This window comes from Chlamydotis macqueenii, chromosome 20, assembly GCF_036417535.1.
Source record: "Chlamydotis macqueenii isolate bChlMac1 chromosome 20, bChlMac1.mat, whole genome shotgun sequence".
NCBI classification, from domain to species: domain Eukaryota; kingdom Metazoa; phylum Chordata; class Aves; order Otidiformes; family Otididae; genus Chlamydotis; species Chlamydotis macqueenii.
In genome coordinates, this window is record NC_141575.1 from 6,004,184 (window position 1) to 6,017,708 (window position 13,525).

Genomic DNA, 13,525 nt, shown 5'->3' on the forward strand with positions numbered 1-13,525 from the left:
GAGAAGTGTCACATGTCACCTCTCCCAGCTGATGGAGCACAGCTCAAAATCTCACCTACTTATGATAATCAACACGAAAGAGTCATAGGTGGGTACATCCAGACAACTAGAATGGCTGAGCATGGGAAAGAAAGGTGAGGGGAGGAAAAAAAGACAACCACCACCAAGTAGAAAGATTGAAGAGCCACCTCTGGAAGCTGGCTTGCTTATTTATCACAACTAGGTGCTCTCTCTAGCTGCCTCAACTTCAGGAATACTTCTCTCCACTATCAGATACCAATGTCAGTATTAATGCATATCTACAAAATTCTGCCTTTTTCTTTTTTTTTTAAACTGTTACAGCACACACTGTTCTGGAGAAAGTCTAAAATCATCATTGCTTGGCACCAGCAGGCTATGAATTGCTTTTTCACAGGCTGAACGTGCTCCCAGCAATAGCACTTGAGTCTTGCTCTTCTGGACACATTAAGACTTCGATTCACCTTAGCCTGGCAGTCCAAACACTGACAGCAACACTTGCAAGGAGAAAATGAGAAGCTAGGCCAGCAGCTGTCACTTACAACTTGAATCACTTGCAGCCCCAACCTGTAAAGCTGTGATAACACAGCAGCAATCACAGCACGCAGTAAAGGTTGGGTAAATTTATGTTTCAAGTATGATAATCATTCTTCAAGGAACAGTGTTTAACTGCAGAAAAGGAAAAAAAAAAGAAAAAAGTAGAGACTTTCTACTAAAGGTTTTACAAGTTAATTCATAGTTGTGTTCCACCACTTTCATAGATTAATTAAAAAGATAAAAGCCATCCTTCAAGAAAGGTTTATAACATCTATACTTTGCTTCCCTCAGTTTCCCCTCTCTATCACCGTTCACTTTAACAGCTTGTGCCCACAAAGCCTGATCTGCATCAAAACACACCACAGTATTTTGACAGTCAGCTTCATTTTCAGATTGCCCCCGTACTAATTTTAAATGCTTACACAGCCTATAAGATGGGGAAAAAGAACATCAGACCATCCACTACAGCCTTGCACCCCATCAGACAATAGCTTTTTGATTAATAAATCTGACCTTTTTAGAATACGTACGTACTAACAACAATAGGACTGCAGCTGAGGGCATAGGGAGCTCAAGTCCAGACAACACCGTACGCAAGGGCAAACCGTAATGCATCTTGAGTGAACAGCTGAAGTACAGCTAAGAATAATTCTACAATGCTTTGCGTGCTATACTAACTCTGGTGCATTTGAGATGCAGTCTGTGTCATTAGCAAATAGAAAATAGAAGTTTTCTATTCTGCACAAGAACGAAGGCACATACATAGATCTCGACCTCAAAAAGCAACTCCAAGAGCAACTCTGAGAAGTACAGCCCTATAATCTCTACAGCGCTCTGCTTAAAAGCATTCCTCCTATAGGAGAAAGAAGAGGTCAAGCAAACAGATACAGCAGCTCTCAGTGTCATGCATGACAAAGTGGCACAGACTAGTTAATCTTGAATTAGCCATTTGGCACAAAATTTCCCCTCCAGGGTCAGAAGAAAGTCCAAAGTACAGGATAAGCAATGTATCTCCAACACATAATTGCTACATCAACCCTAGATAGCTATCTAGGGCGCCTGGAAACAGTACACTGGAACATAACAGGCCTATTTCATTTCTCAACTTGGATTTCTCAAATTTCCCACCTCTCCAGAGCTATCCATTGAGGTCTTGACACTTAAATCACTAAGCTTTATCTCAAGGTTTGAGATGCCCGTGTACCGCCTGGAGCATGTTTACTCCTGCACTACCCCCTCCTCCTCGCTGGAGCTGCGGAGGTGTTTCAGCATGGGTCTCTACAGAGTCATCGCCTCCAGCATCTGCAGAGCTCCGCTGAGCAGAGGGTGTTCTGCACCACACAGGACCAGGCTCTTTGTTCGCAGCATTTCCATGGTACAGAAGCAGCAACACACTGAATACAGCAAATGGTTTTTCCTGACACGGGGGCAAGCATGAAAGCATTAATCATAGTTTGCCCACTGCACAGCACACAGGGAATGCTGCCTGGGAGCTATACACTGATGTATTTCCCCTACTTCTGCTGCCAACTATGACACGCTGCAGTGCTTCACGAAAACAGCTAACCGGTCGTGATCAGACTGCACCAAGTTTCACATGTCTCATCGCATACACAGGTATAAGTAGAACAAAAACTGCAGTGGTGCTTCCAGCACTCCATTCCTCCCTCAAACAACAGATGACACGATATACAAGAGTGGGTTATGAGACTTGAGAGGTCCAGTAACCAAGAACTTTTGAGTTTCAAACAAAAATAAGCAAGTTAACTGCAACATACTCTTCCTTTTCTCATTATGCCTGTAAACAAGGTAGTGGTAGTTGAGCAACTTTCCAGCCCAAACAATTCTAGCTCAGTTTACAAGGCTGATTTCCTTAAATCTACAAGACATTTGTAATGCAGATCTGGAAATGGACAGAGAGCACGCTTCCATCAGAAAGAAAATACAGTGACAGACCAAAAAGTTGCAGCTAGGCACTTGCTTAAGTCTGAAGGTGTGGAAGAAAAAAGCTTATAAAAAATGGGATGTTCACATCCACTGCTGTGCAAGATAAGGAGCCTGTGTAGGTCAGATATTTTGCTTTAGAGTTACAGATCACCTTCAAGGGAAAAAAGCAAACAACCAGGCAGCTGTATCACTGTGCCATGCCTACTCTTCACTAGCAATCCACAGCATCTGTGCACATAAGATCTCCCTGAATAATTACAGCTTTAGAACCATTCTTCTAGCTTTCTCTCTTTAGAAAATAATTTTTAAAAATCAAGTTCAAATGACCATTAGCTAGCGACTCTAAATCACTGCTACTTATAACAAACCTTTTTAATGATTGTACTTTGCTAATACAAAGGCCTATGGCAAGCACAGCTGTAGGACTAAAAGACTGGTAGTCCGACCAGCCTTCTGCTTCATTTCTAGTCTAGTCATGCTGCAGTCACGGCTGCACCTGACCCAAAGGAGTGCTATCTAATAAACAGCTTGTGAAGTAGCTGCAAGAGGACAAGACAGACAGTCCACAAATACCACCAGGATACTGAGCCATGAAGTTCCAAAGTTGTTAGTTCTAATAGATGCAAGGAAGCAAAAATAATTTACCTGAGGTCTTTCTCTGCAGCAAGAAGGTCACGAGAAGACTCAGCACCGAGAAAAAATAGCTATTGAATTTATAGTATAAAATTCCCCAAGACACCCTATGTGTTAGCAAAGCCTGTGTGAGAGAACAGGGAAAGCAGCCCTTAAGGTAATACCAGACAATAAATCCTAGGAAGCAATAGGCAGTCAAACCAGAACTGTCTGCACAAGATTCAGTCAGCTCTAACCACAGAACAGAAGTTAAACTGCACATGAAGAGATCCAGTAGTTTTCACCACTTCAGGAGAAAACTATCTTCATCTGTGGGGAAAAAAAGGAAGAAAAAAAAAAAAAGCTGGTGATTTTAGAGTTAGGGATGGTCTTATTTTTCTTGCAAGAAGCTACGACACTGTGCAGCACCTCTGCAGAACAGGGCCTCCAAGGGAAGCCTACAGAGTTAGGAGCGTGTAGTTCTAGTCAAGACTATTCGCTGACAAGCCTAACACGAATTATTTTACCTTATCACAGTGAAAACAAATCACTCTTGTTTTCTCAACGACGCACACGAGCAGCGTGACATCATTAGGTAACATTCTGCTTCTGGCATCATGCTGCCATTCCCTTGTTCCCCGTGGGCTCCTACCAACAGCTGCTAAATACTCTAACCACACTGTATTTCACAGTGAGTCCCAGCACTGGGGCTGTCCTGGCCACAATCTAGTGCATATGTTTTCCGTGAATTTTTTTCCTCCTTAGCTTCTTTTAATATTAGCATAGCACAACACAGCTGCGAAGTCCTTCTCAACACACAATTATTGAACTTGCAGGATCTGCACAACCAGACGGTGACATCAGTAAAGTGTGGTAACAGCAGCAGGTGATCCACAAGCAAGGTTCATGATAAAGAGCACCATTACTCATGGAGAACACCACAGAACAGAGGACACAACAGTCCTCAGGGGTTGCTGTGCACAGCGCTGACTAGCTATAAAGACACAACAGTTCTTCTCAGAACATTATTTTCTTTTCCCTCCATCATACATCATAACGCATCCTTCAGAACTGCCTGGTTTTACTCAGATCTGGATTCCACTCATTATGATCAACAGTGGACAGGTCCAGTATTTATGCTGAACATCCTTAATGTTGGTCACCTTACTTTTCTCCTGCACGAGCATGTTTTGAAGTTAAGCAAACTCCATAGCACCATCTTGTGACAGAACCACCAAGTGCAAGATGGACACAGGATGATAACGCGAGGCCACACAGATCGAGGTTCTGTGTCTCAGTTCCATGCACCACCTGCTGAGTGCCCAGGTCAGAATCGTCACAGACTCCATTGCCACCCAGTTCTGCCTTAGTCACAGGAAAGATGACCTCTATTTGCAATCATACACGTGGCTTCAGCTAAGAAACAGGCCTTACATACAAGAAGTCATCAGTTCAGAAGAAAGGGACAGTTTCAAGGAGTGTCTAAATCTAAGCAGACCTTGTAACAGCAACAGCATAAATACTTCAGCACATAGGCTCAGTGGACAACAAACTCATCAGTAAACATCACTGAAACCACATGAACGCTCTGATGACAAAGTTACCAATAACATTCATGCTATGTTATCAACACTAACCTCTATTACCTTGGTTTCCATTAGAAATTAATATTTTCACCCCCTTAGGTTTGGGGTGGGTGGGGGTTTTTTTGTGTCTATGGTGGTTGTTTGATTTTAACAACTTTGAATTTCCAAAAAAAAAAAAAATGCTGGGCTCACCTTCACTATTGTTTCATTTTAACAGATGGCAAGAAAAGACCTAGTCTGTGGTCTGCACAGAGCTGAGTTCAGTACCTAGCCTGATATTCACCTCCTAGATGACAGAGGCAATCTGTACTGAAATGCAGGAGTCTCAGTGGAAGTCAAGAAATGGCTGGAAGCAGTATCCAGACCTGGGAGGCTATCTCCAGAAAGGAGAGATAGGAGTTAAGGGATAAGACTGGGTTGAAAGGATGTTGCCAACAAAGGATCTTCTACAAATAGAGCTTTCAAGAGTAAGCCATCAAGTGACAGAATATTGAAAAGGCTGCCTGCTTCCATGGAAGCCAGTGCTATCCTCTGTGGCTTGCATCCACAGCTAACTGAGGAACGAATTCACTAGAAGTGAGCACATAAGGCTGGAAAAGCACGCGCTGCAGAAACCATATTTGGGTCAGCTTTCCTTCCATCATCTCATTGTCACTGCTACAATAAACACAACTCCACTTCACACAAGCAGTCCTTTAAGCCACTGTACAAACATGGACAAGTCAAGAACTGTGTTACAGTGAATGTCAATTCCTGTTTTGTTTCATTATGAGGTTTGTTTCCCTCTATTCTGGCAGGAATGTGTTTCTGCAGAAATGTAAATAAGAGGGGCTGCTTTGACTAATATTCAGCACTTCTGGAATTAATTTCTAGTTCTGCTTCTGAACACTCAAGTATGAGAAAAGAAAGCAAATCTATCAAGATTATTTGCTCTAGATGTCATGTGTAGCTGTTCAAGAGAGCTGTGCAAGTTTCAGAATGAGTTCCGATAGGCAAACAATACATGAGAAAGATCATTTTCCAAAAGTTATTTCCACAAGCCCACTCAGGAAAAGCAGCAGTGTAACAACAAGATAATGTAGATTTGTAGTTTTAGCATACGTATTTTAAATCAGCATCATGTGTTTGAAATTCTAGCATTATCTTATGGCATGTAGCATAAAACAAAAAAATTACAGACTACTTGCCTTTCCCATCTGTTGCTGAAGCCTCCTGTAAATGTCTTATTGACCTGAAAAATAATAATATAAAAATAGTAGATGAGCTATAATTTTTGCACTCCCTTTTCACTGCAGCCCTCTAGAAGACCAAGAAGTTTTGTTAGCTCTTTATGGCTGGGGTATGCTTACAGTCATCTGTGCTTTGCACTGCATATATTTCACCCCCATCTCCCCAGCTTGGGCAGTCAGTTCAAGTCTGTATCTCTTTGTGATTAAGAAAGCCAACTGCCAAAGCCTACTTCAGCCTACAGAAAGCTCTGTGGGAGGGAGGGAGCAGAGCGAGAAACTGGGGCATTTTCCAGCATAATGCTTTCCACTTGTACAATTAAGCCGAGCTACTATTCAAAGTACTGCCAAGCATTTGGCATCTTACTGCTCTTTTAAGCTCTTTTTATTTAAAATAGCTGATTACAGCTTACAGGTCTACATAGGCAACTTACGTAACGGAAGCTACCCTGCAGGAATGAAAACTGAAGAGCCAAGCCTTAGTCACCTTGCTCACATGAGTCATCCCACCAGCTGCAGTGACACTATCCAGATGAAAAAGGGGCAGGATTTTATGTCCTGGGCTTCACTGCCGGTTTCTGTTGGTACCATGACAATGCAGGAACACTGGTTGCACACTATTAACAGTCACAGGACAGCTAACCCAACTGCCTTTTTTCTGCAGATACAGTTCCCTTATGGAAAGCAAGTTTTGTACTAGCATATCACTAGGTAGGACATACAGATTCTAGCAATAGGCAATAAGCGCTGTGACTGTAAAGGTCACCTTCATCATCATAAATCAGAGCCTCTCTACAATTAAAGTTAATATTCCTGCAGTTTTATTTACCATACCCAAATGCTCTCCACCTCAGAAGATCTGCAGCATTTTGACTGGAGTGGGGGAAGGGACAAGTGGGTAGTGCAAATTTATTGGAAGACATTTCCCAGCCTTGGCAGAAGGCCACCAAGACTGTGTAGGGTTTTGCCCTTACACAGAGGACAACTGGGAAGGCAAGGATAGCTACAACTCACTCTCACAAGTCAAGCTGAAGCTTACTGACATCTATTGAGCAACATGTATGTGTCTTTACACACACACAATGAAACAGTTCTCGGAAACACTCAGGATTTACACTCTAAAGTGCCAACGTGTTTACTCAATAGACATTTATATTCACTCTGTGTTTCAGAAAAAAAAAAAGGAGAAAGAAGAATATTCTGTGTTTAATAAACAAGGAGCCAGAAGCTCCTTCATATCCTCCTTTAAATCCAGTTGTTTATCCAATTAACAGTAAAATTAATTTAGAAGATAAATGCTCTAACTGGCAAGAAGCAACAACAGCGTTTATCTGAATTATCCGTGTTTTGGTCAAGTTTTATATAACCAACATTATTCCTTGCCAAGTAGAGTGGAAGGAAGGGCCTAGAAACGCTCCCTGTGGGATTATTTCTTCTAAACAGTCAAGTAAAAATGCAGCTACTCTGCTTAAAGGCAGCACTGATCTTAGGCAGCACTACTGTTTTAGAATTTAACAGCCTAGTTTCCAGCCTCAGTCAGTAAAGCAAAATCTCATTTCTCAAAGTAAGAGAGTCAGCACTTCTGCAAAATTCCAAGTTTCAAAACGACTTATAGTCTGCACTGTGCTGGCCCCACTTAAATCCCTACTCACCTTACCTTATCCCCACTTGAACATCCCCAAAACAAGTATCTTCCACAACACGAGACTGAAGTGTTAAGACTCATACGATTTTTTAAAAAAAAAGTTAACAGAACACTTGACTCCAAAAGACTGACTTTTTTTTGCTTCTGCAGTTATCTTTAGCTTTAACTAGCAGTTAATACTCATTAGCTCAGAAACAGTTCAAGCCATCAGGGCTCAGAAACTGCAGAACACATTCAGTGACTCACCATACCACTGGAAATAGGATGGCTCCACAACATAGCAAATCTACTAGGAAGAGGATTTCTTTCCACAGTCCATATTCAGTTGTTCCCTCTTCTGTTGACTCTATGATAATGTATGCCACGTTTGCCAGTACCTACAGGACAAAATATGCTTAATGGTTTCAAAAGCTTTCCAAGGAGCTAGTAGATGTGGGCTGCCAATTCAGCAAAAGCTGTGCCACAGTTGCAGAAAGAGCCCATTCAGTAACATCAATAGTTCTTCTGCAGCTCTGTGTCAAGAAAGTCACACATTCAGCAGTGTCTTCACAGGATTTACAGAAATAAAACTGATGGGAACTTATTTTTGCTGATGTTCAGAAAGTAGTCCTTTTTGTTATATACTATTCTGAATGTACTGTATCAGTAGAGATGAAAAGAGCAAAATCTATTTATAAAAATATAGAAGCAGGACTCCGCACATGCACAGATAGCAAAGAATCTAAAGGCATTATTCTGAATTAAGCCAATAATTCAAACTGGTCATTGACCATGTTTTGTACTCCACACCTGAGCTCCATAAGAGCCTCAAACACTAATTATGACTTCTGAGTTTGCAGCTGAGTAAAGGATTCCCCCTGAAAAGGCAGAAAAGCTGTTCCATCCATCCATAAATAGAAGTGTTGCCCTCCTATTTACTTCAGTTCCTGGAGCAGGAGACAAGCACTGATCACTTTGATCACACTGGGAAAAGTTTCCCTTAGATCAAGACCTGCAAGTCTCCATTTTCCCCCTTTTTTCCCTTAGGCCCATTCAGCAAACATTTCAGAAGTGACAACTTAAATTTAATTTCTCTGCTTAGTAGTTTAGTACTGTTTTGCAGCCCAAGTTTTGCCTCAGCATAAACATACTTACCTTAAAACTAGTTGCTCATTTGCTGACACTACTTGATCACCATTAGGTCTCACAGCTCTCACACAGATGAGGTGGGGGAAATTACAGAAGTAACTTCTGGCCTAGAAAATTCTAGCTCAACTGAAATTGTAACCAATAGGCTTATACAAGTAGTAACTATGTGCTATTTTGTGAAGGATTCACAGCCTTTTACAGTTCCCACAAGCTGCTCTCCCACGAGATAGTAAGTATCAGCACAGCTCAGTCCTCACCTGAAGTGGGATGACAATCATGAAAATTTTTTTGTCTTTATCTGACAGGATGTGTTTAATGAAAGCCCAGCCTGTGCCAATAAGGGCAATAGTGATGAACAGAAGAGCACCCTTCAGTCTGAAAGAGAAACAGATATTGCAGTGAGAAACTCTTATTTTATCACACTTTCTTCTTCCCAGGTTGTCTCCCACAGTCAGTAAAGCCACAAACCCAAACAAATGCCTTGCTATTAATTTTGACAAGTGCTTATCCTACAACTGTGAAGCAGATGTACTTGCTTAAAACTGCATATCACATAGCAATACCACACTTAATTCACAATTGTCAAATGTATGCAATCTTTTCCTGGGGGAGTCATCCATTCACCATCATGAACAGGAGAAAACACAGGCAGCTGTACCCTCTTATCATTCACATCAAGAGCAAATTAGATACTTGAATATTAGTATGAACAAAGAAAAGCAAAGCATTTCTTCTCCTTTTATTTCTCCACCCAGATAAGTAGCTCTCTGCAGCTGCTCTCTATAAGTACAGCTTTCCCCTTCATATAGGGCTGATTGTTGTCTTGTCATTCAGGCCGTACTACCAAAGAATCAGCAATTTTCCAGTTTCCTCAGGAGGGAGTGAGCCAGCCCCACAGGGAATTCAGTTTCATTGTTTGAATCTATCACATTAACCTTCTGATATACTTACAGGTGAGTGATGTAATAAACAACAGCCCAGCCTTCAATAGGAAATCCCTGAGAAGAAATGTAGTGATAGTCGATCTGGAAGCAGAAAATACAGTATGTTACTTCCTAAGATGCTCATCAGCACCCCACCCATGTCTATAAAAGAGGTCTGATTGGAAAGTGAAACTGGACATGGCTGTCAATCCGTGTGTACAAACTCTGCTCTGTTACATCTTAGATAATATTTTCTCCCAACATGTTCTAGTTTTGTTTAGCAACAATGAGGTCACTTCCATTTGCTGTATTTCCTAAATGTTAGTGGATATCTCTCATACAATCTACATACTTCCCACACAGTTCCCACAGGTAACTATATAAGCACCTGCATTGTAACCTATTTATTCATTCACAATTCAAGTTCAGTAGAGCTAGGTGATAGAGGCTTGCTGGTTTCACTTTCACTGGAAACTAGATTCAATTCATCAGCCTCCAAAAATGTTTGTAGCAGTTATCCTACCACAAACATGAACGTGAAGATCATGGCTGGCACAAATACTGAAGAACTAAATGCTTGCCATTACCTTTGTTTATGAGGTCTTTCCAGTGGAAATGCAAAGTCAACACAATTCAACAGACTTTATGTAATGAAAGTGTTAAAGCTTATAATGTTAGGTCTGTTACAGCACACCATAATACTTCATCTAAAGTAGTGCTCTTGATTTTTACAAACATTCCAAGTTTCAATTTCTTAACATTTCTTGCAAGCCACATAGCTGCAAGCAGCAGCACAGCTCAAGCTTTCAGGCCAGCCTCATAGGGCCACAACATTAGAATTCACGGAACTCATTCAACCCGCATATATGCTTACTGCTTCACCACTTCAGGCTGTGATCTCAACCATATTTAAAGGCAGAATTTGCTGATGAAAACTGAATCACTTCCACAAAACAGCTGCAGTTCAGTTCCAATGCTTTAATATGAAAGACACTTCTCTATCCCTCCCACTCTCCCCTCCAAAGCAGATTTAGAATCACAGAATCATTAGGGTTGGAAGGGACCTTCAAAGCCCACCCAGTCTTAGAAGCCCCCTGCAAGGAGCAGGGACATCTCCAACCAGATCAGGTTGCTCAGAGCCCTGTCCAACCTGGCCTGGAATGTTTCCAGGGATGGGGCATCCACCTCCTCTCTGGGCAACGTGGGACAGTGTTCTACCACCCTCAGTGTAAAAAAAATTTTTCCTTATGTCCAATCTGAATCTTCTCCCCTCTATTTTAAAACCATTACCCCTCGTCCTATTTCAACAGGCCCTGCTGAAGAGTTTCTCCCAGTCTTTCCTGTGGGCCCCCTTTAGGTACTGGGAGGCCGCTCTAAGGTCCCCCCAGAGCCTTCTCTTCTCCAGGCTGAACAGCCCCAGCTCTCTCAGCCTGGCCTCAAAGGAGAGTTGCTCCAACATCTCCATTTCTCTAACAGTGTGCCCTGGATTCCACGTTTCTACTTCCTAGCTGAACAACTTAAGGCAGAGGCATTATACATACCGCATGGAAGACTAAGGACAGAGATTTTGTGAAAGGGAGGGCTGCCATTAGCCAGTGAATCTTAAAGACATCATTTCTGGAAAGAAAAAAAAAAGAAGGAAGAGCATCAATAAAAAGCCAGCTGTAAAAGTTTCAGTTCCCAAGGGTATTTCTTTAAAATCTATGTCAAACAGCTAACTCCCAGGCTGAGCTGGCTATTAGTGCAAATGGGTTCCCTTTAAAGCTGTGGTGCAAGGTTTTGCAACATCCTGAACAACATTTCAACTACATGTTCTACAACTAGTTTTTAACACTCGGGTTAATTAAAAATAGTAATTCATCGGAACATCTGGCATATATAAATAACAGTTAGAAAATTTGCTAAATATAATTCAAACATGTTACTCCACCCTCCACCCCCATACCACCAAGTGAAGTCCAGATTACCAAATAATCTCATCACCAAGTGAACTTCAGACTAAGTCAGAAGTAAAGCCAAAATGGAATCATAGGTGCTCCTGGCTTCTGTTGCTATGCTTTAACTATTAAGAAGTATGGTTTCTAACTAGGAATTCCTACCACTTTTGACCATAATAAAAATGTTTATGGCTCTCCGCTGCCATAAGCTGCCCTTCGCCACATGAAAAAAATTTCATCAAGTTTTTCTTGTTAAAGTTATTTTCAAACAGCGTTCTCCTTTTGTCATCAACTACAGAAATTTCTTGCTTATTTGTTACCAAAATATCTTTTAAATATGTACACTACATGAATTTCTTAACATAAGACTTGTTAACTTTAGTACAACAGTCTGCAACAACCATACTGACAGAAGTAGCTGTTTTCAGCTATAAACTGTATGTATTAGACATACAATATTGAGTCAGATTTGGAGTTCGAAGTGATTAAATCTGACTGTGAATTGGGCATTATAAGAGGAGGAATAAAAATCAAACAAGGTAGGCCCACACTTGTCAATGAGGTTAAACTAGTCCGCCTACCTGCGTTTACGAAGTATGTGGATCCATACAGTCCCAGACAGGAAGAAGAAGAGAGCCATGGAAATGTAAAGTTTTGGCAGTGGGATCTCACCCGCTGAGAGGTAGCTTTCAGGATTCTTCTCCGTAATTTCTATCTGAATATTAAGGTGTGTTATGTGTACAGTTGGAAAAAACCACTTTGTTAAAGCACTGAGTTAACAATTACAGTTCAGAACCAAATTCTCTTATTCAAAATTAGCCTCTCTGTAGCTGTGACTGTTACAAGACTCAAAGAAAAAAAAATAAAAGCAACTCTTCATCCTCAATAACCTCAAAACATTTTGCAAAGTTACATGCACAATAGTTTCCTTGAAAAGCAGAAAGGGACAGAGGTCCCTTCCAGTGCTTCAGTTATGGAATATAGTTCAGAAAGGCAAATGAATTTTCCAAAAAAAAAAAAATTACAAGAACTTGGTCTTCTAAACATACAACTTCAGAAGTAGATTTAAAATAGTCTAGTCTGAGTTCAGTCTGGGCTGCTAAGTTTTATTACCTACAGGTTCCCTTGCAGTAGTGTCAGCACAACCATGTAAAAAGCAGTTTGGGGGTCTGATGTGGCTGAGTTACCTCAGTTAATGAGAGGATTCATTATAGACTAGCTCACCATACACCAGTATGGATGCCAACATGAGCACAGGAAAGAGAAAAAAGGGAAAGGCCAAGCTATAATAATGCACTCTGGGTCAAAAAGAGCATAGGACTGAACCCTTGGATGTCAAAAGAGAAAAAAAAAAAGACATTTGCTGTAACATATTGCCTTTAAGATGTGCATCTAACACTGTCAAAATGCATCTTTGATTAGGCCAGAAAAAGCAAAAACACTGAATTCACGAATGCCAGCAGTTTAGATTGTAACAGCCTTAATATCTGCAATTGTGTAAAGAAAAAAACCATGATTTTTGATGATTTTTGAGCACAGCAAAACAGCTGTTTTAGTTCCCATCTCATTACAGCATCTAGTCACAACTGCGTAGACTGAACCCAGCCTACACGCAGTCTTCCAGACATTTCTCAAAAATGAGTGTTTTAGTTCTTCTTACTGTAGCTGCTTCCTTCAGAAATGCCACTACAGAGATTAAATGCACAACTCTGAATCACTTCCCATCCCATACACACACTCATGTACAGTGCGTGCTTGGTATACAGGCTAGAAATGAAAGCCTACGTGAATGAGTTAATTACACTTCAGAAGCTATACTCACATCAAGACTAAATAGCTGCTGATCATTAGCCGGCCCATCCTTGCCAACACATTTATGGAAATACAGGCTGTAGAGACCTTCTTGGTTATCAGAGCTGATGTTAAAAAAAAACTGAAAAGAAGGAACAGGAAAGTCAGTATTCTT

At 41.0% G+C, this 13,525-nt stretch overlaps 1 protein-coding gene across 1 annotated transcript in view; it reads right to left on the reverse strand.

The window, feature by feature from the left end:
* The window catches only part of GPR107 (G protein-coupled receptor 107), a 40,105-nt gene that overhangs the window by 16,206 nt on the left and 10,374 nt on the right, over positions 1-13,525 (reverse strand). Inside the window, exons 8-14 of the mRNA XM_086763633.1 lie at positions 13,382-13,492; positions 12,141-12,274; positions 11,164-11,239; positions 9,651-9,724; positions 8,957-9,074; positions 7,818-7,948; positions 5,888-5,931 (exon numbers count right to left, since the gene is read on the reverse strand). Coding sequence (XP_086619759.1) covers positions 5,888-5,931; positions 7,818-7,948; positions 8,957-9,074; positions 9,651-9,724; positions 11,164-11,239; positions 12,141-12,274; positions 13,382-13,492 — 688 coding nt within the window. The remainder of the gene's footprint in view (positions 1-5,887; positions 5,932-7,817; positions 7,949-8,956; positions 9,075-9,650; positions 9,725-11,163; positions 11,240-12,140; positions 12,275-13,381; positions 13,493-13,525) is intronic.